The 27,939-nt window shown below is 40.1% G+C and overlaps 1 protein-coding gene across 2 annotated transcripts in view; it reads left to right on the top strand.

Annotated features, from left to right (window-relative positions):
• Positions 1–20,010: 20,010 nt before the first annotated feature.
• GLDC (glycine decarboxylase) overlaps positions 20,011–27,939 on the top strand; it is a 90,622-nt gene continuing 82,693 nt past the window's right edge. For both annotated transcript variants that reach the window (XM_077148214.1, XM_077148213.1), the window contains exons 1-2: positions 20,011–20,495; positions 21,076–21,154. In XM_077148214.1, coding sequence (XP_077004329.1) covers positions 20,241–20,495; positions 21,076–21,154 — 334 coding nt within the window. In that variant the 5' untranslated portion in view covers positions 20,011–20,240. The remainder of the gene's footprint in view (positions 20,496–21,075; positions 21,155–27,939) is intronic.

Genomic DNA, 27,939 nt, shown 5'->3' on the forward strand with positions numbered 1-27,939 from the left:
TCTATATGAACAAACCCCAAGCTTGGAGGCTCAGCCTATTGCTTTAGCTGTCCCCACTGCCTGTGAGAATGTCAAGAATTCTTCACTTGGGGAAGTTGAATTTTCCCCTTTTCTCACCATTCCCCCTAGGGGACTCTCCAGCCAGCAATATTGAATGAAGGTTAAAGGACATGGCTTTTCTGGGGTCCACCACAGATTCAAACCAGCACAGGTATCTACATCATAAATTACACTTTGGTAAATCCAGGGACTCTAGCTGGACACTTGTAGAAAGTCGGCTGAGAAATGGTAGATTCTGTGTTTATAAGACACTGAGTTCTTAATGAGGCTTGGCATGGCAGTAACTGCTTTTAAAGGAGGAATTGGGTAGCACAAATATATCTCTAATTGGTAAATAACGGGAAGGGATACTTTTGGACATAGGCCATGGATATTCTTGTTTCCCCGCTCTCCCACCCTACTCTTACTCAGCCGGGAAAGAAATTTCATATACAAATCTTGCATCTAAGTACCTCTACAATTCTGCTTCTTCTAAGAAATCTAAATCTTTTTGAAATCTAAAATCCATGTATGTGCCCTATTTTTCTTATTCCTCCATCCTGCTGGGTTGAACGCAGATGTTGTGGCTGGAGTTGGAATAGCTAGTTGTCTCGGACCATGAGGTAGAGGTCCATATTGAGGATGGCAGGACAAGATAGGCAGAGCCTGGGTCACTAAAAAGTAACTGTGGAATCACCATACCTGCCCTGGACTGTGAAACTATGGACCTCATTTAGATGAGAAAGAAATAAATGACTATTTTCTTTAAGCCACTGTTACTTCAGATTTTCTGTCACTTACAACTTAACATAAATAATAAAGCCCACATATCCTAAAAGGCGGGAATTTTTGAGTGGCAATTCCTTGAAGGGATACAACTAGTTCCTGCCAGTTGCCTTTAAAACAAGATGTTAGATGCTAAATTGGAGGTGTCACTTAGTTTTGGTTGCAGAGTAAAAACCTCAGCATGGATACAAGGATACAATATTTGGAGGGCTCAGCACCTGCTTCTTTAGGGCTTGAAGAGAGAAAGTAAATGTTGCTGCCCTCTGTGCTGGGCACGTTAGAGATGCTGCTGCACATTTATTCTGCTTTGTAATTTCTGTCATTTTGAAAGTAAGAGGAGGGAAAACTTCAAAGTTATTTTTTCAGATGCTTCCTCTAAACCCCTCAAACCAAAGCAGTATTTTGCCTTTCATTTTCTACATGGATTCTCCCAGATTGATTTACAAGGTGACCATGATCTGGGCTTCCCCTCCCACTTCCATCATTAGTGGTGACCTCCCTGTCCTGACTTTTTCCCCTACTAACCGCAAAGTGGCTCTGTATTGTGTCATTTACTTCTCACAGAAGCTGCATGAAATGAGTACAATTTTCACCTCGGCTTTATAGTTATAGACATCAGGTTTAAACTCATCCAAAATCATGACACTAGTAAGCAGGGAGGCAGGAGATGAATTTGAGCAATATGACTTCAAAGCTTGTGTATGTTACATTAAGTTACGTTGCTTCCCTGATATAAGTGCTGAATTTCATTAATTTTTATACTACACGTCTCACATAACATATATTTTAGTTTGGAAGATACAAGAGGACTGTGAAATACACTGTGATTCTTGGTAAGGACACAGATCTGAGAGTTAGAAGACCTGAATTTCTACCATCAGTAAATGAATTTTAATTCCAAGCATGTGGTGGGAGATGAGGATGTGCAGGGAATTAGTATAGTCATTATTCTTTCAACCTCAGGGCAGACGACCAAATAAACAAAGCTTTAACAAAGAGAGAGAGCACAAGAGTGAGCAAGTGAGAGAGACAGAGAGTTGTTTTGGCTTACAGTTTAAAAGTTCTTGCTTCGGGTATGGCTCAATCCAGGTTCTCAAATGATATCCTAAGAATTGGCTATGTCTCCTTTTTTTGTCTATTTCTGTGTGGTTAAGCCACTCTTGGGAAGGTTGTTATATACAGTGAACCTAACCCTAGCTGATATGCAAACCCAACACTTTTCGGAGTTCCAGTGAAAATACTGGTCTGCCTCTCCTTGACTTAGCTTGGTCCTCTTGGTAATGAACATCGATGAGTGTAGCCAGGGGAGTTTGTCATTCTACTTTGCAAGGCCTGTTTCCCATACCCACACTGTGACCAGGGACAGGGTCAGCCCCATCCAAATACATGGCCTCACAATGTGGGAGAAATGCTTTTCCACAGGAAATCAAAATGATCTTACTAGAAGCAAGGGAATGGTTTGGAGTAGGTAGAAACTTCAGATATCCACCTCAGTTGAAGGATCTTCTCTATTTACAAGGATTTGATACACTACTTTAGTGAGCAAGTGGTAGGCTACAATAGCTGGCATCAGATCTGGCATCAGAAAATCAGAAGATCTTGGCACTGGCATCAGAAGGTCTGTATTCCAGCCCTGCTTCTGCTGAAACTATTTACCTGCCAACTCTTTGCCTTCAGTAATTTCTTCTGTAAATTGAGAAATTTTAAATACTTTCTAAGGTCCTATTTGACTCTTACATTTTATGCCATTTTAAACATCTTTCCCCACTCTTTTCTCCCCTCCCTCACTATGCTTCAGGCACAGCAGTCTTCTTTCAGTTGCTTTCATATACAGCAGTTCTTTCCTATTTTTGAACGTTGTCCATTCTGCTGCATCTGCCTGGAATGCCCTTTCCCCTATTTTTCTGACTGACCTTCAGGTTTCAGCTCATATATTGCTTCTTCAGCAAAGCCTCCCATGCATTATATATCTCAATTAGGTTGTCCTTGTTATTTCATAGCACCTGTTTTTTTTCCCTCATATTGATTATCAGACTTTGTACTGATATATGTACTATGATAAACCATATTTATTTTGTGACATTATATGATGTGATATGATATGATGTAGCACACATTAAGGCCACGTCCTAGGCTTTGGGGCAGTTGTTCCTGCCCCCATAGAGCTTATAAACCAGTAAGGGAGACAATCTGAAAACAAACATATAAGATCATGCCAAACAAATATGTAAGTGCTATGAAGAAAATCAAGCAAAGAGGAGGATATAACATGATTTGGTGTAGTGCTGTTTTAGATTAGGTGGAGGCCTCGTTGATGACATAAGCTCAATGAAGGGAGGAGCAAGCCATACCAGTTCAGGAAAAGAGCATTCCAGGCAGAGGGAAGACCAAGTGCAAAGCAAGAAATCTGGACCCAAGGGATCTTGGGGGAGAAATGATTATCTACAATTAGGAAAATGTCTAAATACATTATGTTGTGTGTTGTAATATTATATAGCTCTTTAACTTTGTTCATTATTAAAAAATGTCCAAAGACTTGTTTTCCACCAGAGATTAAGTTTTCATCTGTATATTCCTTTTCTTGAATTTTCTAAATTGTGTTTGATGGGTAAAGTAAAAACCATAACACTCTAACGTGGTTCTCAAAACAAAGGGAGAGAGAGAGAGAAAGAGAGGAAACCCTTTCATGGTATCTTTTAATTCTTCAATAATGGCATGAATGAATATCTACCAATAATCAATTTTGGTTTATTATCTTTGGAGGGGCAATTTTAGGAGCTTCAACTGACCTTCCTTTTCATAATAGCTCTCACCCAATGAATAAGAATCACTATGAGAATTGTGAAAATTTCTGAGAATTTTTTTGCCATTATATAGTCACAAACTGGGAATATAATCACAAGGATAAGTTCAAGGGTCCACTATCCCCACTGTGAGATGCACTTAAGCCAAATCTTTATTCAAATGTGCATACATTAAAGATCACTTTTTGTGCTATAAAGCTCTGTGGAATATTGCAAATGTATATAGTGTCATTTACCCACCATTGCAGTATTATTCAGAATAGTGCCACCCCACTCTAAAAATTCTCCTGTGCTTCACCTATTCAACTCCCTCTTTCCCCCTTCACCCTGTGTCCTCCCCTCTTTTTTGTTTTTGCCTTTTTTCAGAATGTCATATGAAAGGACTCATATAGTATATAACCTTTCAGACTATCTTCTTTCACTTAGTAGTATGCATTTTAAGTTTCATCCATGTGGCCTGCACCTTCCTTTTTTATTGGTGAATAGTATTCCATTGTATGGCTGCGCCATAGTTTGTTTATCTGTTCACCTATTGTAGAACATCTTGGTTGTTTTCAGTTTTGGTGACTGTGAATATAGCTGCTATAAATATTTGTGTAGTGATTTTTGAGTGACATAATGTCTTAGTTTGCTAATGCTGCTGGAATGCAATATACTAGAAATGGGTTGGCTTTTATAAAGGGGATTTGTTAAGGTCCAAGTTTACAGATCTAAGGCCATAAAAATGTCCAAACTAAAGCATCCAGAGAGTGATACCTTGACACAAGAAAGACCGATGGTGTCCAGAACACCTCTGTCAGCTAGGAAGGCACATGACTGGCATCTGCTGGTCCTTTGTCTTCTGGTTTCAAATAGCTTTCCCTTGGGGCATTTTCTTTCTGTATTTCCAAACATCTCTGTCTGTGTGAGCTCAAGTGTTTTCAAAACGGTTCCCTCTTAAAGGACTCTAGTAAACAGATTAAGATTCACCTTGAATGGGTGGTGTGCTGGTTTGAAAGGATTATGTATCCTAAAAGGAATGTTTTAATCCTGATCCATCTTATGGAGGCAACCATTTCTTTTAACCCCTATTTAGCACTGTATGCTGGAAACTTGATTAGATTATTTCCATGGAGATGTGGCACACCCGATTGTGGGTATTAACCTTTGATTAGAGGAAGATGTGACTCTACCCATTCCAGGTGGGTCTTGGTTAATTTACTGGAATCCTTTAAAAGAGAAAACATTTTGGAGAGAGCAATGAGACAGCCATGAGAACCAAGAGAGCCCACACAGCCAGAGATCTTGGGAGATGAAGAAAGATATGCTCCGAGTGGAGCTACATGAAAGAAGCCTGGAGAGAAGTCTATCAGACGTCACCATGTTCACCATGTGCCTTTCCAGATGAGAAAGAAACCCTGAACTTCATCGGCCATTCTTGAATGACGATAACCTCTTGTTGGTGCCTAAATTTGGACATTTTTATAGACTTGCTTTAATTAGGACATTTTCATGGCCTTAGAACTGTAAACTTGCAACTTAGTAAATTCCCCCTTATAAAAGCTGTTCTGTTTCTGGTATATCACATTCTGGCAACCAGCAAACTAGAACAGGGCATCTCCATGAAAACCATCTAATCAAAAGGTCCCATCCACAAATGGGAGGGTCACAGCTCCATGGAATCAACTTAATAAAAAAGATCCGTATATAATAGCCTCAAAACAGCACACGTAAGTTTTCATATCAGTTGGGTGAATGCCTATGACTGTGATTACTGGAACCTATAATACTGTTTAGTTTGTAAGAAACTGCCAAGCTGTCTTTCAAAGCGGCTATGCCATTTTGTAATTCCCATTAGCAATGAATGAGAGTCCCTGCTGCTTTGCATCCTTGTCACCGAGTGGTATTGTCAGTTTTTTGGACTTTAGTCATTCTAAAAGGGATACAGTGATATATTGTTGTTGTTTTAATTTGCATTTTTCTTATGAAAAATGATGTCGATCATCTTTTATATCCTTATTTGCCAGCTGTAAATCTTCTTTGAAAAGAAAGGTGTCTGTTCAGATCTTTTGTTCGTTTTTTTAATTGGATTGTTTGTTTTCCTATTGTTGAGTTTTTTTTTATTATTAATTAACGGAAAAAAAAAGAAATTAACCCAACATTTAGAAATCATACCATTCTACATATGCAATCAGTAAATCTTATCATCACATAGTTGCATGATCATTGTTTCTTAGTACATTTGCATCGGTTTAGAAGAACTAGCGACACACCAGACAAAGATATAGAATGTTAATATAGAGAAAAGAAATAAAAGTAATAATAATAATAAAAAACAAACAAACAAACAAAAAAAGAAAAAGAAAAAAAACAAACAAAAACAAACAAATGAACAAAACCTATAGCTCAGATGCAGCTTCATTCAGTGTTTTAACATGATTACTTTACAATTAGGTATTATTGTGCTGTCCATTTTTGAGTTTTTGTATCTAGTCCTGTTGCACAGTCTGTATCCCTTCAGCTCCAATTGCCCATTATCTTACCCTGTTTCTAACTCCTGATGGTCTCTGTTACCAATGATATATTCCAAGTTTATTCTCGAATGTCGGTTCACATCAGTGGGACCATACAGTATTTGTCCTTTAGTTTTTGGCTAGACTCACTCAGCATAATGTTTTCTGGGTCCATCCATGTTATTACATGCTTCATAAGTTTATCCTGTCTTTAAGCTGCATAATATTCCATCGTATGTATATACCACAGTTTGTTTAGCCACTCTTCTGTTGATGGAGATTTCGGCTGTTTCCATCTCTTTGCAATTGTAAATAACGCTGCTATAAACATTGGTGTGCAAATGTCCATTTGTGTCTTTGCCCTTAAGTCCTTTGAGTAGATTCCCAGCAATGGTATTGCTGGGTTGTATGGCAATTCTATATTCAGCTTTTTGAGGAACCGCCAAACTGCCTTCCACAGTGGTTGCACCATTTGACATTCCCACCAACAGTGGTTAAGTGTGCCTCTTTCACCACATCCTCTCCAGCACTTGTCATTTTCTGTTTTGTTGATAATGGCCATTCTGGTGGGTGTGAGATGATATCTCATTGTGGTTTTGATTTGCATTTCTCTAATGGCCAGGGACATTGAACATCTCTTCATGTGCCTTTTGGCCATTTGTATTTCCTCTTCTGAGAGGTGTCTGTTCAAGTCTTTTTCCCATTTTGTAATTGGATTGGGTTTCTTTTTGTTGTTGAGTTGAACAATCTCTTTATAAATTCTGGATACTAGACCTTTATCTGATATGTCGTTTCCAAATATTGTCTCCCATTGTGAAGGCTATCTTTCTACTTTCTTGATGAAGTTCTTTGATGCACAAAAGTGTTTAATTTTGAGGAGCTCCCATTTATTTATTTCCTTCTTCAGTGCTCTTGCTTTAGGTTTAAGGGCCATAAAACCGCCTCCAATTGTAAGTTTCGTAAGATATCTCCCTACCTTTTCCTCTAACTGTTTTATGGTCTTAGACCTAATGTTTAGATCTTTGATCCATTTTGAATTAACTTTTGTATAGGGTGTGAGATATGGGTCTTCTTTCATTCTTCTGCATATGGATATCCAGTTCTCTAGGCACCATTTATTGAAGAGACTGTTCTGTCCCAGGTGAGTTGGCTTGACTGCCTTATCAAAGATCCAATGTCCATAGATGAGAGGGTCTATATCTGAGCGCTCTATTCGATTCCATTGGTCGATATATCTATCTTTATGCCAATACCATGCTGTTTTGACCACTGTGGCTTCATAATATGCCTTAAAGTCCGGCAGCGTGAGACCTCCAGCTTTGTTTTTTTTCCTCAAGATGTTTTTTGCAATTCGGGGCACCCTGCCCTTCCAGATAAATTTGCCTATTGGTTTTTCTATTTCTGAAAAATAAGTTGTTGGGATTTTGATTGGTATTGCATTGAATCTGTAAATCAATTTAGGTAGGATTGACATCTTAACTATATTTAGTCTTCCAATCCATGAACACGGTATGCCCTTCCATCTATTTAGGTCTTCTGTGATTTCTTTTAGCAGTTTTTTGTAGTTTTCTTTATATAGGTTTTTTGTCTCTTTAGTTAAATTTATTCCTAGGTATTTTATTCTTTTAGTTGCAATTGTAAATGGGATTCGTTTCTTGATTTCCCCCTCAGCTTGTTCATTATTAGTGTATAGAAATGCTACAGATTTTTGAATGTTGATTTTGTAACCTGCTACTTTACTGTACTCATTTATTAGCTCTAGTAGTTTTGTTGTGGATTTCTCCGGGTTTTCGACGTATAGCATCATATCGTCTGCAAACAGTGATAGTTTTACTTCTTCCTTTCCAATTTTGATGCCCTGTATTTCTTTTTCTTGTCTAATTGCTCTGGCTGGAACCTCCAACACAATGTTGAATAATAGTGGTGATAGTGGACATCCTTGTCTTGTTCCTGATCTTAGGGGGAAAGTTTTCAATTTTTCCCCATTGAGGATGATATTAGCTGTGGGTTTTTCATATATTCCCTCTATCATTTTAAGGAAGTTCCCTTGTATTCCTATCTTTTGAAGTGTTTTCAACAGGAAAGGATGTTGAATCTTGTCGAATGCCTTCTCTGCATCAATTGAGATGATCATGTGATTTTTTCTGCTTTGATTTGTTGATATGGTGTATTACAGTAATTGATTTTCTTATGTTGAACCATCCTTGCATACCTGGGATGAATCCTACTTGGTCATGATGTATAATTCTTTTAATGTGTTGTTGGATACGATTTGCTAGAATTTTATTGAGGATTTTTGCATCTATATTCAAAAATAGAAGTTTTTTTTGAATATAGTTTTCTTTTTTTGTAATATCTTTGCCTGGTTTTGGTATGAGGGTGATGTTGGCTTCGTAAAATGAATTAGGTAGTTTTCCCTCCACTTCGAGTTTTTTGAAGAGTTTGAGGAGAGTTGGTACTAATTTTTTCTGGAATGTTTGGTAGAATTCACATGTGAAGCCATCTGGTCCTGGACTTTTCTTTTTAGGAAGCTTTTGAATGACTGATTCAATTTCTTTACTTGTGATTGGTTTGTTGAGGTCATCTATTTCTTCTTGAGTCAAAGTTGGTTGTTCATGTCTTTCCAGGAACCCATCCATTTCATCTAAATTGTTGTATTTATTAGCATAAAGTTGTTCATAGTATCCTATTGTTACCTCCTTTATTTCTGTGAGGTCAGTAGTTATGTCTCCTCTTCCATTTCTGATCTTATTTATTTGCATCCTCTCTCTTCTTCTTTTTGTCAATCTTGCTAAGGGCCCATCAATCTTATTGATTTTCTCATAGAACCAACTTCTGGCCTTATTGATTTTCTCTATTGTTTTCATGTTTTCAATTTCATTTATTTCTGCTCTAATCTTTGTTATTTCTTTCCTTTTGCTTGCTTTGGGATTAGTTTGCTGTTCTTTCTCCAGTTCTTCCAAGTGGACAGTTAATTCCTGAATTTTTGCCTTTTCTTCTTTTCTGATATAGGCATTTAGGGCAATAAATTTCCCTCTTAGCACTGCCTTTGCTGCATCCCATAAGTTTTGATATGTTGTGTTTTCATTTTCATTCGCCTCTAGGTATTTACTAATTTCTCTTGCAATTTCTTCTTTGACCCACTTGTTGTTTAAGAGTGTGTTGTTGAGCCTCCATGTATTTGTGAATTTTCTGGCGCTCTGCCTATTATTGATTTCCAACTTCATTCCTTTATGATCTGAGAAAGTGTTGTGTATGATTTCAATCTTTTTAAATTTTTTAAGACTTGCTTTGTGACCTAGCATATGGTCTATCTTTGAGAATGATCCATGAGCACTTGAAAAAGGTGTATCCTGCTGTTGTGGGATGTAATGTCCTATAAATGTCTGTTAAGTCTAGCTCCTTTATAGTAATATTCAGATTCTCTATTTCTTTATTGACCCTCTGTCTAGATGTTCTGTCCATTGATGAGAGTGGTGAATTGAAGTTTCCAACTATTATGATATATGTGTCTATTTCCCTTTTCAGTGTTTGCAGTGTATTCCTCATGTATTTTGGGGCATTCTGGTTCGGTGCGTAAATATTTATGATTGTTATATCTTCTTGTTTAATTGTTCCTTTTATTAGTATATAGTGTCCTTCTTTGTCTCTTTTAACTGTTTTACATTTGAAGTCTAATTTGTTGGATATTAGTATAGCCACTCCTGCTCTTTTCTGGTTGTTGTTTGCATGAAATATCTTTTCCCAACCTTTCACTTTCAACCTATATTTATCTTTGGGTCTAAGATGTGTTTCCTGTAGACAGCATATGGAAGGATCCTGTTTTTTAATCCATTCTGCCAGTCTATGTCTTTTGATTGGGAAATTCAGTCCATTAACATTTAGAGTTATTACTGTTTGGATAACATTTTTCTCTACCATTTTCCCTTTTGTATTATATATATATCATATCTGACTTTCCTTCTTTCTACACTCTTCTCCATACCTCTCTCTTCTGTCTTTTTGTATCTGACTCTAGTGCTCCCTTTAGTATTTCTTGCAGAGCTGGTCTCTCGGTCACAAATTCTCTCAGTGACTTTTTGTCTGAGAATGTTTTAATTTCTCCCTCATTTTTGAAGGACAATTTTGCTGGATATAGGAGTCTTGGTTGGCAGTTTTTCTCTTTTAATAACTTAAATATATCATCCCACTGTCTTCTAGCTTCCATGGTTTCTGCTGAGAAATCTACACATAGTCTTATTGGATTTCCCTTGTATGTGATGGATTGCTTCTCTCTCGCTGCTTTCAAGATCCTCTCTTTCTCTTTGACCTCTGACATTCTGATTATTAAATGTCTTGGAGAACGCCTATTTGGGTCTAATCTCTTTGGGGTGCGCTGCACTTCTTGGATCTGTAATTTTAGGTCTTTCATAAGAGTTGGGAAATTTTCAGTGATAATTTCTTCCATTAGTTTTTCTCCTCCTTTTCCCTTCTGTTCTCCTTCTGGGACACCCACAACACGTATATTTATGCACTTCATATTGTCCTTGAGTTCCCTGATACCCTGTTCAAATTTTTCCATTCTTTTCCCGATAGTTTCTGTTTGTTTTTGGAATTCAGATGTTCCATCCTCCAAATCACTAATTCTATCTTCTGTCTCTTTAAATCTATCATTGTAGGTATCCATTGTTTTTTCCATCTTTTCTACTTTATCCTTCACTTCCATAAGCTCTGTGATTTGTTTTTTCAGTTTTTCTATTTCTTCTTTTTGTTCAGCCCATGTCTTCTTCATGTCCTCCCTCAATTTATCGATTTTGTTGTTGAAGAGGTTTTCCATTTCTGTTCGTATATTCAGCATTAGTTGTCTCAGCTCCTGTATCTCATTTGAACTATTGGTTTGTTCCTTTGACTGGGCCATATTTTCAATTTTCTGAGCGTGATCCGTTATCTTCTGCTGGTGTCTGGGCATTTGGTCAGATTTCCCTGGGTGTTGGACCCCACAGGTTGAAAGATTTTTCTGTGAAATCTCTGGATTCTGTTTTTCTTATCCTGCCCAGTAGGTGGCGCTCGTGGCACACGTTTGTCTACGGGTTCCACCAGTAAAAGTTGCTGTGGGTCCTTTAACTTTGGAAAACTCTCGTCGTGGGGGAGGTTCAGCAGCGGAAGCGGCTTGGAAGAGTGCCAGCTGGCCCGGTGGTCCAAACGCAGGGAGGGTCGCCGGCCGCCGCAGTCCGAGGGGACCGCCTGCCCAATTCTGCCAGCTGGCCTGGGAAGGAGGAAGGGAGGGACTCTGGCCGCTTGCCATCCCGCCCGGGAAAGCCTGCGCCCCTCGGCGATCTCACCGGAGCTGGTTCTCCCAGACAGAATGCCGTTCCAGGATGGGGTACGCCGTCCCTTTGATCTCCGTCATGGCTCCGGGAGCTGCTCTGTATTGTCTCCACTCCCCCAGTAGCTGTTCTGGAGGAGGAAAGGTGAGGGTGGCAAGGCTGTCGAGGCCGGTGGCGGAGGAGCCGGTGAAGGCGGAAGAGGGCACGGTGGTGGTTGGAGAGCCGCTGGAGCAGGAGGAGAAAGGGAAGGATAAGATGGCAGATGGAGCACCGCCGGAGCTATTGTTGAGTTTTAAGACAATACAAATCCTTTATCAGATGTGTCTTTCACAAATATTTTCTCCCATTCTGTGGCTTCTCTTTTCATTTTCTTAATAACACATCTTGAGAGAAGTTTTAAGTTTTGATAACGTCTAACCTGTCAATTTTTTCCTTCATCAATTGTGATTTTGGTGTTACATCTAAAAACTTATCACCCAAACCCAAGGTGATATAATGTTTCTCTGATATTATTTCCCTAGAAGTTTTATAGTTTTGCGTTTTACATCTATGTCTAGATCTATTTCGAGTTAATTTTTGTGAGAGGTGTAAGATCTGTGTCCATTTCAGATTAAAAAAAAAAAAACTACCCTTTCTCCATTGAATTGTCTTTATACCTTTGTCAAAGATCTATTTCTTTGGGTTTGGGTTTGGGTCTATTTCTGTGCTCTCTATTCTGTTTTGTTAATCTATGTGTCCATTCATTTACTGATACCACTCTGTCCTGATTACCATAGCTCTATAGTAAGTCTTGATAATAGGTAGTATAATTACTTCAATTTTGTTGTTCTTCAGCATTCTGTGGTTATTCTAAGTCTTTGCCTTTCTATATAAACTCTATAATCAGTTTATTTATATCTATATTCCCTTAAAATATTAGTGTTTTGGAAGATCTGTGTCTTGGACAGTGTTTCTTCAGGGTTGTAGCTTTTTTTCTCCTTCTACCTAGTTTTTTCCCTAGCTGCAGGATTTCCAATTGATTTCCTGGAAGCACTGAAATATGTTGACTATGTGTTTTTCTTGTTCTTCCGTTAGCTGAAACAAGAAGCATGAAGGGGGATGGAGTGGGAGGAATTCCTTTCCCCCTGCTAGGAAAAAGCTCTAGCAAAGTCCTTTCCCTTGGAAAGTAGGTCTTTGTTATGGAAAAGACTCTTGGCTAGGTAGTTCATGATGGTTACGCTTCCCTTTTCTTTGCCAGTGCTATAATGGGATATTTCTTGAATTTTCACCATGAAAACCTACAGGGTCCCTGACGGTAAAATATCTGAAAGTGTGGTGGGTCCTCCTAAGAATTCAGTCCCCAAAGGTCTCTCCCTCTCAAGGTAGTGGACATTTAGCCTCTAGCAATTAATCAAAATTACCGTTTAAGTGTTCCTACCAGCTTATAGCTCCAGTGGCTTCTGTTCCAGGTAAGCAGATCTCAGTCTCTTTGGATGAGTCTGTCCCTCCAGATTTTGGTATGGTGTTTGCCCTGAAACCTCAGTTTTCTGATGAGTTCAAGAAAAGTCATTGATTTTCAGTTCATCCAGTTTTTTCTTTTTCTAAGATTAAGAGTGACATCCTCCAAGTGCTTTACATATAGCAACAGAAACAGGATATCCCAAGTCTGACTTCCATCATATTCCACTGTTATTGGTATATCAGAGTGGTTTGTTTTGGATCAACAGGGTTTAGCATTATCTTAGACCCAGTTCTAGAAATCCACCCAATCCCTCTTCTGGGTATTTTCCTTTCCTTGGTAAATGGCCACAGTTATCTTTGGGAGAATGAGGGAGGAAGATTTACCATATATACTTACAGCAGGGTCATAAGAACCTTTTTCAAGGATCATTTAAGATCCCCTTCATCTAACAGGCTCTGGATCTATTTAACTAGTTTATGCCAGTGAATCGGTTGAGAGGCTGTATCTTTCCATTTTGGTGATGTATCAAGTATTGGTTCACCAGATGAAATAAGATTTTAGAAGGCTGTGCATCAGTTAGTGAGTACCAAAGATCCCTGTGGATCAAGTCTGGCTGACCTGTCTGACCCCGTTGCCCATCATAGCAACCTTGCCTTACCTTCTTTGTTGGCTTGTCTGATTTGACCTCTACCTCTTCAGGATTATTCACCTTCCTATGCTATATTGTGATCTGACTCTGTGAGTCTTTGTGGCAAAGAAGCATTGACATCCTTCTGAAAAGTTAGGACCTTTAGTGAAGTCATTATGGGATGGCCAACCTTCCAGAGAGGGGAGGAGGGACTGTTTCGGCTACTAAGGGAAGCTCAGTTGGGTTTTGGGATTCAAGATCCAAATCCACCAAACTTCCCCCATTCCAAATCTGAGGGTTTCTGATTAATACCAAACTTTTATATAGGCAATCTAACAAGTCAGTGAATTCAACTTGTGTGAAAATTTAGCAATCCACAGGATCAAACACTGGGTCGGATTTGTAATTTCCCTGCAGCTACAGAAGTTGAGATTCTTTTAGAGCACTGAAGATCTCTAGTTTTCTGAGCTGTCATTTTATTGTGTAAACTCTCCAGAAGCAGCTAGCCCTCCCTATTGTCTGTAGGCGTCATTCCCACCAGAATGGTCTATTTCAGCAAATATTTGGTCTAGCAAAGACCTGCCTTCATTAGGCATTTTATTCCCCAATAACTGTTTAAGTGACTTTTTCCATTTCATGCTTAAGACTAACATGATCTCATTTTCTACTGGTGATAAAGTCATCATTGACTTCAAACATAACCAGGTCAGACAGCTAATTCCTATCTCTGAGGATCAGTTTCCTAAACCAACTTTTGGCTTCAGTTAATCTCTGTTAAGGTTTATTCAGGAAAAGAAAAACCATTCTAAGTGTGTCTTAGTTTCGTAGGGCTACTGTAATAAAGTACCACAAACTGGATGTTTTAAAACAACGGCGTTTTAGTCTGCTAAAGCTGCCAGAATGCAACACACCAGAGATGGATTGGCTTTTAATAAAAGGGGATTTATTTAGTTAAAAACTTTTAGTTCTTCAGAGGAAACGCAGGTAACTTTCATCTGGGAAAGCACAAAGTGATGTCTGCTGACCTTCTCTCCTGGCTTCTGGGTTCCAAAGGCCTCTCCTGTGGCGATTCCTTTATGCATCTCCAAATGTCTGGGTTGATCTGTGAGCTCTGAGATGAGGTATGCTGAGCTGCTTGGGCTGTGCTGTGTTGAGCTCTCTTGTGACCTCTCTCTTCTAAGGCTCCAGCTAATTAAATTAAATACACTCATTGCAGAAGGCACTCCCCTTAGCCAACTGCGGATATAATCAGCCAAGGATGAATTTCACGTGCTTAATGATTCAAATCCACAGCAACAGAATAGGCACCATCACCTGGTCAAGTTGATACCTGAACCTAACTACCACAAACAGAAATGTATTGTCATACAATTCTGGAGGCTAGAAGTTAGAAATCTGCAATGAAGAATCCTTCTTTATCTCTTCCAAGCTTCTGGGGTTTGCTGGCAACCCTTGGGCATTAATCTCTGCCTCAGTTCCACATGGCATTCGCCCCTGTGTCTCTTTGTCTGGGTCTAGATCAAAATTTCCCCTCTTATAAGGACATCATTCATTGTTTTAGGGCCCACAAAACCAAGGGTTAGGACTTGAACATGTTCACTAGACAGTATAAAAACCAATCCGTAACAAAGTATTTCAAACAGAGGAGGATTAAATGACAGGAATAGGTGCCTATGAAACCACTGGAAGGGCAAAAGCGTACAGGGGATACCACCACTATCTTCATGTTGCCCACTTAAGCTCTAATCCAGCAAAGCAAGAAATTGTTGCAATTGAGTTGGGAAACTGCAGGACACTTCCATTAAGGGACATAGCTGTGCTGTACTAAGGTGGATGGCTGGCAAGGAAGCACATTATGTCTGCTGCAGCCCATACAGTTGACTGCTGCTGTCAGAGAAATCAGAAAATTGTTTCTGCCTTTCTTCCATGTTCCAGTTCTCATACAAGTGTACCTTGTTGGCAGAAGGCAAATTATATCCAGACCCCTGGAGCCAAAGGAATTGGAATTATAGTTCCTTAGCTTCTAGTCCCTGTGACAACTGAAAAGAACTTAGACAGGAATGGGGATAAATGCAGACTGCCTCCTTTTCCACCCCCTGTCTTACACTGAAGGTATTTCCCAACTTTATTTGAAGGCTGTAATTTCAATTTCAAATGGATGAAAGACTTCAGAGACATTCCACTGAGCCCTCCTAGTTCATGCACTCCTGCCCCATACACAGAAACTTCAGCTCTGCTGTGAAGTTTCTGTCAGCTCTGTCATTTCAGTTGTTTCTGACGCTCTCCAAAGTGTTTCCTCTTTTAAAGGATTCCAGTAAACTGGATGTCTCAGCATCTTCTGGGGGCATTTTCTGTCTCCAAGCATCTGTTAACTTTGTCTTCTCTGTATCACCTCCCTTGAAGGACTCCAATAAGCTGATTAAGACCTACCCTGAATGGGTAGATCATATCTCCATGGAAACAATTCAATATAAAGATCCCACCCACAATAGGTGTCCACTCATAAGGTTGCATTAGGAGAAAATGGTTTTTCTAGGGTACTTAACAGTTTTAAACCAGCACATCCTCATCAGAATGGGATTTAGAATTTTGAAAGTTCATTCACTTGTTAAAAATCTCATGAGAGAATTAAATTTGAGAGCATAGGTTATAAGGAGATAGAAAGTTGAAGGAGATTGGGCAATCGATGATTAAGGAGTACAGAAGTTCAATAAGGCTCATTGTAAAGGCTTTTAGTTTGTAATCTGTGCCGATTTGAAAATATTACCCAGAATAGTACCCCAGAAAAGCCATGTTTTAGTCCTGGTTTAATCTTGTGGAGGCAGCTGTTTCTTTTAATCCTAATTCAATATTGTATAAACTTTTTAGTACATTATCTCTATGGAGATGTGGCACATCCAATTGTGGTTATCACCTTTTGATTAGATGGAGATATAGATATGACTCCACCCATTCAAGGTGGGTCTTGATTAGTTTACTGGAATCCTTTAAAAGAGGAAACATTTTGGAGAGCGTCAGAAACAACTGAAATGACAGAGCTGACAGAAACTTCACAGCAGAGCTGAAACAGATGCTAACACTTGGAGAACAGAAACACAGATGTTTAGAGGTCCTTGGAGACCAGCAGATGTCTCCATGAGATGTTAAGCAAGCCAGAACCTGGAGAGAGCCAAGGGAAGCCAAGAGATGAAAGCCAGTCATGGAGAATAAAGTGAGGAACTCCCACAGGAACAGGGGGTGAAATCAATGGAGTCCAGGAGCAAGGGACCAGCAGATGCTGGCCACGTGACTTCCCAGCTGACAGAGGTGTTCTAGACCTATTGGCCTTTCTTGTGTGAAGGTAACCCTCTTGTTGGTGCCTAACTTCCTTAGAACTATAAACTTGTAACTTATTAAATTCCCTTCTGTGCTGGTTTGAAAGGAAGTATGCCCCCTAAGAAAAGCCATGTTTTAATATAAATCCCATTTCTTAAAGGTAGAATAATCCCTATTCAATACTGTATATTTGAAACTGTAATGAGATCATCTCCCTGGTTGATGTGATTTAGTTAAGAATGGTTGTTAAACTGGATTAGGGGATGACATATCTCCACCCATTTGAGTGGGTCTTGATTAGTTTCTGAAGTCCTATAAAAGAGGAGAATGAGAGATTCAGAGAGAGCAGAGAATGCTGCAGCACCAAGAAGCAGAGAGTCCACCAGCCAGTGGCCTTTGGAGATGAAGGAAAACGCCTCCTGGGGAGCTTCATGAAACAGGAAGCCAGGAGAGAAAGCTAGCAGATGATGCCGTGTTTGCCATGTGCCCTTCCAGCTGAGAGAGAAGCCCTGACTGTGTTCGACATGTGCCGCCTCACTTGAGAAAGAGACCTTGAACTTCATCGGCCTTCTTGAACTAAGGTATCTTTCCCTGGATGCCTTTGATTGGACATTTCTATAGACTTGTTTTAATTGGGACATTTTCTCAGCCTTAGAACTGTAAACTAACAACTCATTAAATTCCCCCTTTTTAAAAGCCATTCAGTTTCTGGTATATTGCATTCCAGCAGCTAGCAAACTAGAACACCTTCTTAAAATCCATTCCAGTTCTGGTATATCGCATTCTGGCAACTCACAAACTAACACGTAAGCTTTTACAACAGTCACATTTATTCCTGAGTTTTAACTGTTATCTCTGAATTCTGATATGCTGTGCTGTTTGACTATAACCTGGTAGTTCCTTGAAATTTTGGGTATCTGTGTGACATCAGTGACTAAGAATGAGTTCTGCAGCAACTGTTAAAGAAGCTAAAAAAAGAGATCAGACTTTGATTAGAGATATGAATGAAGCTGATCTGGTTTGGACTAAGGTAAATCAGAATGCAGGGTAAAGGATGGTATTGTCTATATTTTAAAACTTCAACTTCTATGTGAGACCAAAGCGAAGAGATGTTTATTATGTCCAAAATTTAAATTTTCTGTAGCACATTATCTAATTTAACCTATCTAGTCAGTTTACTTAAACAATCTAATTACATGGAACCTAGAATAGGGAATGAGGTCTGATTATTCTGTACAGGTTACTGTAATACCCTGATACATTCCAGAGTATTGGGGGCAGAGAATAAAAAAGCATCACAAATTCCTTGAAGGAATGGAGAAAAAAATGTGTAACTGTTAAACTACCCTACCTGGGAAATTCCTGATATTCTCTCAAGCATTGAGGACTCCCAATCAAATGAACCACGCTTTAGATCTCGTGACTTGCCCTTATTAAACTTATTTCTGTAATGTTGAAGCTAAGCCTACTTAGAATTATACCTAAGAGTCACTCCCAGAGAACTTCTTTTGTTGCTCAGATGTGGGCTCTTTCTTCTTTTTTGCAATTTTTTTTTATTAATTAAAGAAAAAAAAAGAAATTAACACAACATTTAGAAATCATTCCATTCTACATATGCAATCAGTAATTCTTAACATCATCACATAGATGCATGATCATCATTTCTTAGTACATTTGCATCAATTTAGGAAAAGAACTAGCAATGTGGGCTTTTTCTAAGCCAAATTCTGCAAATAAAGTCACTACCCTCCCCCCTACATGGGACATAACTTCCAGGGAAGAGCCTGGTCCTGGCATCGTGTGATTGACAATATCTACCTGAGAAAAAGGGGGGAAAGAAATGTTACAAAATAAGGTTTCAGCGGCTAAGAGATTTCAAATAGAGTTGAGAGACTATTCTGGAGGTTACTCTTATGCAGGCTTCAGCCAGCTATTGCTAATTATCATGGTATTCCAAGCCCCAACCAACAGTTTTCCTGTTAACCCTAAAGAATAACTTGGGTTTTATTTGAGACTCTTTAAAAGTTTCACTCGCAAAGTTTATTTTTCAGAAACTTAAACTTTCCAGTTATTCCTATGCCAGATAAACGCTAAGATCCAGAGGTACAAGTGTCTCCAAGAATATCAACCAGTTTCATTCTTCTATTCCATAATGTTGACACCCCTTTTCAACATGAAGTTAAAATGCTCATTGCCTAGATATTCCTGAAGATTGAGAGAATGATCAAATGAGAAGGATGAGGTGTAACTGAGAAGTTAGGATTTAACAAACGATTATCACTACTGAACATTATATATAGGTTTCTTTATAGTTTCTAGTGTATGAGAATAACTGGAAGAAAATACCTGAAAGTGTTGAACTGTAATCCAATAGCCCTGATCTTTGATAATGATTGTATACCTATATAACTTTCATCCTGTGACCATGTGATTGTGACTGTGCCTGACACTCCCTTTACCCTGTGTGTGGGTAGATGAGTAATAAAATAAAGACGTGCCTGAAAAATAAATCTCATGAGCCAGAGATGTTAGATTTGCAAAAAAAAATCCAGGTCTAGGTAGTAATTTATCTAACCAGTGATAATGCAGAATGTTTATCTTAATATGGTTTGCGTTTATTTCCACACGGGTCTACATGTTCTTACATAAATGCAAGTATGGTATCGTGGGAAGGATTCAAGCCTACGGTGTTCTTGGAACAGTGTACTAAGAAAGTCCAGGTATAATAAAAAATGTCAAGCATCTGGGTGAGATGAGAAACCTGAAGCTCAGAGAGGCTGAGTGACTTGTCCATGATCCCACAACTATAAAAGAACCCCGGCTGGCGCACGTTAGTTTCCAAGAGATATGGCATTAATAAAAGGAAAAGAATAACCAACTTGTGAGGCTGGTTTCGCTATGAGTCATCTTCCATCTCAGTTGAGACCCCCAGGCACTTTGCGTTCAGCTTCATGGCTGTCCCCAGTCTCGCGCAGTGCGGGCCCCAGATCCTGGCAGGAGGTAACAGGGCGCCCAGGCCGGGTGCACAAGCCAGCGACAGAGTAGGCTTAACTGAGGATGGCGGGCTCAGGACCAGAAGAGGCAGGACTCTGCCGAGGGACTGCGAAGCGGGTAAGGAGAGGGGGAGGGAGTGGAGACTGCCCCGCCCCCGCCCCGCCATCCACTCTCATTGGCTGAGCGCTTCCAGGCCCCATCCCAGCGCTCTCCAGAAGGGAGACGCTTAATATGTGCAGAGCAGGTGCCTCGCGTGGAGCAACAACTTTGTGCGAGTACCCAGACTGAGCGCGGCGCGTTCATTGCCGCGGAGCGTCAATCCATCTGCCTGGCGAGTTGTGCTGCCTGAAAGGGCTCCAGGCCGGATTCCACGGCCAGAAGAGGGGCCGAGAGCGCGACCGACCCTAGTGGGCCGGGGCAGGAGACGCTGCGGCCATGCAGACGTGCGCCAGGGCCTGGGGGCTGCGCCTGGGGCGCGGGGTCGGGGGCGGACGCCTCCTGGTTGGGAGCGCCGGGCCGCGCTGGGCGCCACCAGGCCGGGACAGCAGTAGTGGTAACGTGGACGGCGGTGCGCCTGGGGCCTCGCGACTCCTCGAGAACCTCCTGCCCAGACACGACGACTTTGCTCGGAGGCACATCGGCCCCGGGGACAAAGACCAGAGGGAGATGCTACAGGCCCTGGGGCTGGCGGTAAGGACTCCCACCCTACCCTCCCGGACCTCTCTCCCATCCTCGCCCGGGTTCTGCCGGCTCAGTCTCCGGGCCCCGGCCGGGGGATCTGCTGGGTTCTGTAGGGGACCCGCGCCCTGGCGTGGAAGCGAGCCCGCGCTCTCGGTTTCCCGGCCCCAGCGTTCTGCCACCCCGCTTACTTTCCCCTCCAACCGCTCTCGGTTCGTCGAAATCTTTCGTTTTTAAGCGGCCCCCAGTCCAAGTCGACTTGTCGATGAGCCCTAACTTTGCAAAAAGAGGAGGAAGACCTATTGGTTAGATTTGAGCTTATTCGGTTTTCTCCGGTTGTGGACAGAATTCCAATCGAGAGTGGCCGAATCAGCATCCGGCTTCATTATTTATTTTCCTCAAAGTAATTTGTAGTTTGCTGAAAGTTTTTTTTTTCTCGTAAAAAAAAAAAACCAAAAAAACCCGAGACACCTATTTAGGCGATTTAAATGAGGTTCCCACAAACCATTGTAGATGTAAAACACTGTGGGACTCTTAATTCCGGCACTTTCCTCCGCCTTTTAGTGTTCAGTGACTTCCGTTTTAATTTTAGAGCATTGAAGAACTGATCGACAAGACCATCCCCTCCAGCATCCGTTTGAAAAGACCCTTGAAAATGGAAGACCCTATTTGTAAGTGGCCGGGAGGCGTTTTCTCTGAGCGTTACCTTAGGCTCCGGTTGTTCTAGTCTGTTTGCCTTTGGTGGTTTCTGAGGTGCAGCTCTGGGTTAGAATTGCTCAGGACGTGGATAAGTTGACGAAAATGAAACAGAGGCAGGCACCTCGAGGGTAGGAGAAGGCGGGATATTGGGTTCCGGGAGCTGTTAACTCCGCACCATGGAGGGAGCTGATGGCAGCGTCTTTCTCGCCAGCATGCGACCCGGGTACGCAGAGGAATAAGGCTCCTCAACTCCCAAGCACTCGTCCGGGCTCAGGCTTCTCTCACTTTTTGGGGAGAGGTGAATCACTTCCAAACAGATCACGGTTTAGGCTTTTAAAGGGAAAAGGAATTGAAAGTAGGGAAACGACAAAAATGGTATGGAGATCCAGATAGCTGGACCGGTAGATTCTTTATTACCACAATGTGTTCAAAGTGCTCTCTTACCAAAATTTTAGTATGTATGGACTGAAAGGCAGCCAGACTTTTCAGGTATGAATGGTTTTCTAGAAAAGTGCACAAATAGAATTCATGCTTGGTTTAAAAATCTCAATTTACTCATAGACTTTTTTTAGAATTTTATTTTACATTAAAATATATTTTTTCTGATGGTCAGAAGGCTGCCATTCAGAGGTATTTTTATGGGGGTATTTGATTTCCATGGACTGAGAAAATCCACAAGTCAAGGGGCAGACAGAGCTGAAGATGCACCCCCCCACCCCCCCACCCTCCCCAAAAAAGGAAAGAATTATTCTCCTCTGTTTTTATTTCCTAGAGATGCTGTCTCAGACTTCTGGAATCAGGTGAAAAAAGAGAGAGAGAGAGCAGCTATTTTTTTAGGTTTTAGGAAACCTAAAAATATAGACGGATAGTTTGAGAACTTAAGGTCTGGAACTTGTTGGGCACTGGTTGACATACCTCCAGCTATGCCGAAGACTGCCCTGGTTGGTTTCAGATATGAACCATTTCCCCAGAGAGCAGGGAATTTGCATAGAAGTAAATCTCCTCTTCTGTTGCATTGAACTGATTGGAACACTGGGATAGAGGGAACCTTATCTGTTTCAAGTGTGAGGAAATCAGTACCCAGTACAGTGAATGTTTAAAGACTGTAGGATTATGTATTTTTAAAGCAATCCTTAGGTAAATATTTGAACAAGTGAATGTCTTCTTGAGAATTCAGAAGGCAGAGAATGTTTAATTTAGATCTTTCTACAGTATTCTGTAAAATGAGATGTGATTTATGAGCAATAGAGCCTTGGAAACATGGCAACATTTCCTTAGCTTTTTATAGTTCAGGTACTTGGTTCTGGCTGAATAATTTGAACATCAGGTAATTCCATTTATCCTCTCTCTCCATGGAAGCAAATGACTGATTAGTAATTTGCAATTGAGTAAACTTGAAATGCAGTAGCTTCTGTATGATTTGGGCTGGCTCCATCTGTTAGTCTAAGGTGATTCAGAGAAAATACTGCTCAGTCAGGAGTCCTCCCTTGCCATGAAGTGGACCGGCTCTGTAAAAGAACTTGTTTCTTGGAAGAGTGCACTCTGTGGGTGGAGATGCCTCTGAAAGGCATCTTGTTTCCATCTGAGATGTGCACATGTCACGGCTAATGTATGTTCACACAAGGAGAATAAATTGGTGCAGGTAAGCTCCTGTGACAGCATTTCCATCTAATGGTGGTTGCATTATCCAAACTTGATTTCACCTAACCTTGTGTTCTGTTGTAGTCAGAGGGGAATTTTAGACCAAAGTTTATTTACAACAGAGAAACTCATGATACAATTTAGTTATATGAGCCTTAACTGTCCTTCTTGTGTTAAAAGACTGTTCACGTGAGAGCTGTCATCAGGAGGTACTTGGATTAGTTCTTGTGCATAACAGTAATGATAATGAGGGTATAATGATAAGATAGCAATCAGGTAGTGCTTATCAAGTGACTGGTGCTTTTTAAAGTACTCTTCATATGTTAATTTAATCTATTAAAACCCTGGAGGTAAGTGCCATTTTCAAATCCATTTTAAAGATGAAGAAAGAAACCTTGGCCCAGGGAGGATATGTCACCTGCTGGAGGCTGTTGCTAGGAAGCTGTGGAACCAGAATTCAACGCCAGTCAGTCCAGCCCCATTGTCCATACTGTGGCGACTGCTCTCCACTGTCTCATGTCCTCTGCAAGGGTATGGGTATACAAAGTAGAAAGCTGTCCTGACCCTGCTGGAGTATCCAGTTTACAGATGTGCATAGACTCAATTGCACTGGAGTCACTCTGCCATCTGCTAACTGCCCTAGGGGATATGTGGCCAGTCTGTCAGAACGCCCAAGCCTGCTGCAAGGGCCAGGAAAGGGGTAACAGAGGCAGTGCTTAGACTGACTATTGAAGGATGAGTAGGTGTTGTTCTGCTGGATGAGTGGGTGAGGGGAGAAGGCTGCTGCAGGCAGAAAGATCAACATGTACAGGACAGAGTGGCCCCTCAGAATCCAGCATGTTCAGGGAAGTACAGGTGGTTCAATCAGTCATGTAAGATGCTCCCTCTTCCCCTTGGACAGTTCAGGAAGTGCTTTGAATGAATACTTTGACCGTTGGGTTCTCAGTAAGTCATTTTTGTTAGAGAAACAAGCTAAGTTAAAAGCCCTATCTGTTTCATCTTGTTCCTGTGACCTCCCAAACACATACAAAGAAAAAATATTAGAAGGATATGTCAATGGGACATTGGTTTTTCTGAATGGTACCCTTATGGGTAATTTTAGCTTTCTTTTTATTAGTTTGCATTTTCTAGATCTTCTACAGTAACTATTCATTTTGTAATTAATAAAATATGAAAAAATACTTTGTTTATTAACCAAGCCAGTCTCCTTTTAGCTATGATACATACAGTTGTGTAGTATTTTCAGTGGAGTCATCTCAGACTGACCAGACTGAACTAGTCCAGAACCTCATAGAAGCTGCAGAGCTTAAAGATTACAGAAAGTTGCATGTTGTTTATCATGAACTTAGGAAGAGAGGAGAAAGTAAACTCCCTATCATTCAAATTATTCAACCAGAACTGAGCAGCTGAGCTGTCAGAATGAGATTTTTGACGGTCTTGTGAGAACATAATGTTCTAAGGCACATCATCTAGAACACTCTTTAATAGTTAATAGAGGGGAGGGAACAGAGAGGAAGGGCGTGTTGGGTAACACAGCTGCAGGTGCTGACTTTGTCACCCCAGTCAGGTTAGGCACTGTCCTGAACTGACCTCCCAGGCACCTGGAATGGGGTAGTTTTTCCTCAGTGACTTTGGGCTATGGCTGCCCGTTGTCTTTTGGCTGGGATGATTTCTATCCTCAGCTCCTTTCTCTGGGGTCTTCAGTCTGTTGCAACACTCTCCCTTGGCCATTGCCTGGCTCCTTCAGTTCCCAGGTTGTATGGATTATTGTTTAATCTTTAACCAGGATGATTCCAATGGACTTTCATTATTAAGCACAATCCTTATGTATTTATTTATATAATAAATCTTATTATGCAGACGCCTGCCAATCTGAATGATCCTTTCAGTGGTCATCCTGTTGCCTAAATTGTTAAATGTTTATTTACCATTGACTGTGTGCAAGGCACTGTGGGAATAAATAGATGAATAAACAGTTACAATCCTCAAGGAGCATACATCTCACTTTCTGATTTAATATTATAAATTAAGCCCGAAGGTTAAAAAGTCCCAGGTAGTTTGGATGAATTGTAAAATATGTGAATATATCTCAAAACTACTTTTAAAAAAGTCTCAGGTGCCACAAGAACTATGGAAAAAATGCTCTGAGAGTTCAGAAGGGAAGGTAAATACTGGATGGAAAAACAGATTTCTGAAACAAAAGTTAGGAGTTGAAATATATCTTCTCCTGTTAAAAGCAAAGACAATATCTTTTTTTAAATTTTTTATTTTTATTTTTTTAAATACCAAAAACACCAAACACATGCAAACATTCCTAATTTGATCATTCCGTTCTACATATATAATCAGTAATTCACGATATCCCCACATAGTTTCATATTCATCATCATTATCATTTCTTGGAACATTTGCATCTATTCAGAAAAAGAAATAAAACGAATACAAAAAAAATTTATACATACCATACCCCTTACCCCTCCCTTTCATTGATCACTAACATTTCAAACTAAATCTATTTTAACATTTGTTCCCCTTATTATTTATTTTTATTCCATATGTTCCTCTCATCTGTTGACAAAGTAGATAAAAGGAGCATCAGACACAAGGTTTTCACAATCACACAGTCACATTGTGAAAGCTATATCATTATACAATCATCATCAAGAAACATGGCTACTGGAACACAGCTCTACATTTTCAGGCAATTCCCTCCAGCCTCTCCATTACATCTTGGATAACAAGGTGATATCTACTTAATGCATAAGTATAACCTCCAGAATAACCTCTCGAATCTCTCAGCAATTGACACTTTGTCTCATTTCACTCTTCCCCCTTTGGTGGAGAAGGTTTTCTCAATCCCTTGATGCTGGGTCTCAGCTCATTTTTGAGTTTTTCTCAATCCCTTGATACTGAATCTCAGCTCATTCTGGGATTTCTGTCCCATGCTGCCAGGAAGATCCACACACCTTGTAGTCATCCCGTGTAGACAGGGGGAGGGTGGTGAGTCTGCTTGCTGTGTTGGCTGGAGACAGAGGCCACATCTGAGCAACAAAAGAGGTTCTCTTGGGGGTGACCCTTAGGCTTAATTTTAAGTAGGCTTGACCTATCCCCTGTGTGGTTAAGTTTCATATGAACAAACCCCAAGATTGGGGGCTCAGCCTATAGCTTTGGTTGTCCCCACTGCTTGTGAGAATATCAAGAATTCGACTTGGGGAAGTTGAGTTTTCCCCTGTTCTCACCATTCCCTGAAGGGGACTTTGCAAATACTTTTCCACTCACTGATCAAATCACTCTGGGATTCATCAGGGCATCACCCGGACAAACCAACAAAATCTCATATCCTATACAAAGTTCCATGTACATAAGGTGTTCAATCAACTATCTACATAAGTTATATTAGGAGATGCACTAGTCAAAGTATAGATTTGTACCAAATAAATATTTTTTGCTTTAGTCTCACACATTAGTTGAAATTTTAAAATATTAAGTACCATCTATTTTCAGCACACTGTAGTAATGACATTCTTTTGTTCTTCCTCATGCAAAAACATTTTTTTTGTACATTTAGTCACTATCATTATACACTCTAGATATTCCTAGATTACACCATCTCAATCTTTATCGTCTATCTTTCTTTGTGATTTCATTTATGCCCCAGCCCTCCTCCCTCTCTCATTCTCACATGCAGCTTCATTCAGTGTTTTAACATAATTGTATTACAGTTAGGCAATATTGTGCTGTCCATTTCTGAGTTTTTATATTCAGTCCTGTTGCACAATCTGTATCCCTTCAGCTCCAATTACCCAATATCTTACCCTATTTCTATCTCCTGATGGTCTCTGTTACCAACGAAATATTCCAAGTTTATTCACTAATGTCAGTGAGACCATACAGTATTTGTCCTTTTGTTTCTGGTTAATCACACTCAGCATAATGTCCTTAAGGTCCATTCGTGTTGTTACATACTTCATAACTTTATTCCATCTTACAGCTGCATAATATTCCATCTTATGTAAATGTCACAGTTTGTTTAGCCAACTGTCTCTTGATGGACATTTTGGCTGTTTCCATCTCTTGGTAATTGTTAATAATGCTGCTATAAACATTGGTGTGTAAATGTCCATTTGTGTCCTTGGCCTCGTGTCCTTTGAGTAGAGACAGCATATAGATGGGTCCTGTTTTTTAATCCATTCTGCAAGACTATGTCTTTTGATTGGAGAATTTAATCCATTAACATTCAGTGTTATTACTGCATGGGTAGTACTTTCTTCTACTATCTTGCCTTCTAGATTTTATATGCCATATCTAATTTTCCTTCTTTTTACCTTTACTCATAGTCTTCCTTTCTACACTCTTCTCCACACCTCTCTCTTCTGTCTTCGTATCTGTCTCAAGTGTTCCCTTTAGTATTTCTTGCAGAGCTGGTCTCTTGGTCACAAATTCTCTCAGTGATTTTTTGTCTGAAAATGTTTTAATTTCTCCCTCATTTTTGAAGGACAGTTTTGCTGGATATAGAATTCTTGGTTGGCAGTTTTTCTCTTTTAATAATTTAAATGTATTATCCCACTGTCTTCTTGCCTCCATGGTTTCTGCTGAGAGATCTGCGCATAGTCTTATTGTGCTTCCCTTGTATGTGATGGATTGTTTTTCTCTTGCTGCTTTCAAGATCCTCTCTTTCTCTTTGACCTCTGACATTCTGATTATTAAATGTCTTGGAGTATGTCTATTTGGATCTGTTCTCTTTGGGGTATGCTGCACCTTTGGAACTGTAATTTTAAGTCTTTCATAAGAGTTGGGAAATTTTCAGTGATAATTTCCTCCATTAGTTTTTCTCCTCCTTTTCCCTTCTCTTCTCCTTCTGGGACACCCACAACACGTATATTTGTGTGCTTCATATTGTCTTTCAATTCCCTGAATCCCTGCTCATATTTTTCCATTTTTTCCCCTATAGTTTCTGTTTCTTGTCGGATTTCAGATGTTTCGTCCTCCAGTTCAGAAATCCTATGTTCTGTCTCTCGAAATCTACCATCGTAGGTTTCCATTGTTTTTTTCATGTCTTCTACTGTGTCTTTCATTCCCATAAGTTCTGTGATTTGTTTTTTCAGACTTTCAGTTT

This window comes from Tamandua tetradactyla, chromosome 2, assembly GCF_023851605.1.
Source record: "Tamandua tetradactyla isolate mTamTet1 chromosome 2, mTamTet1.pri, whole genome shotgun sequence".
Taxonomy (NCBI): domain Eukaryota; kingdom Metazoa; phylum Chordata; class Mammalia; order Pilosa; family Myrmecophagidae; genus Tamandua; species Tamandua tetradactyla.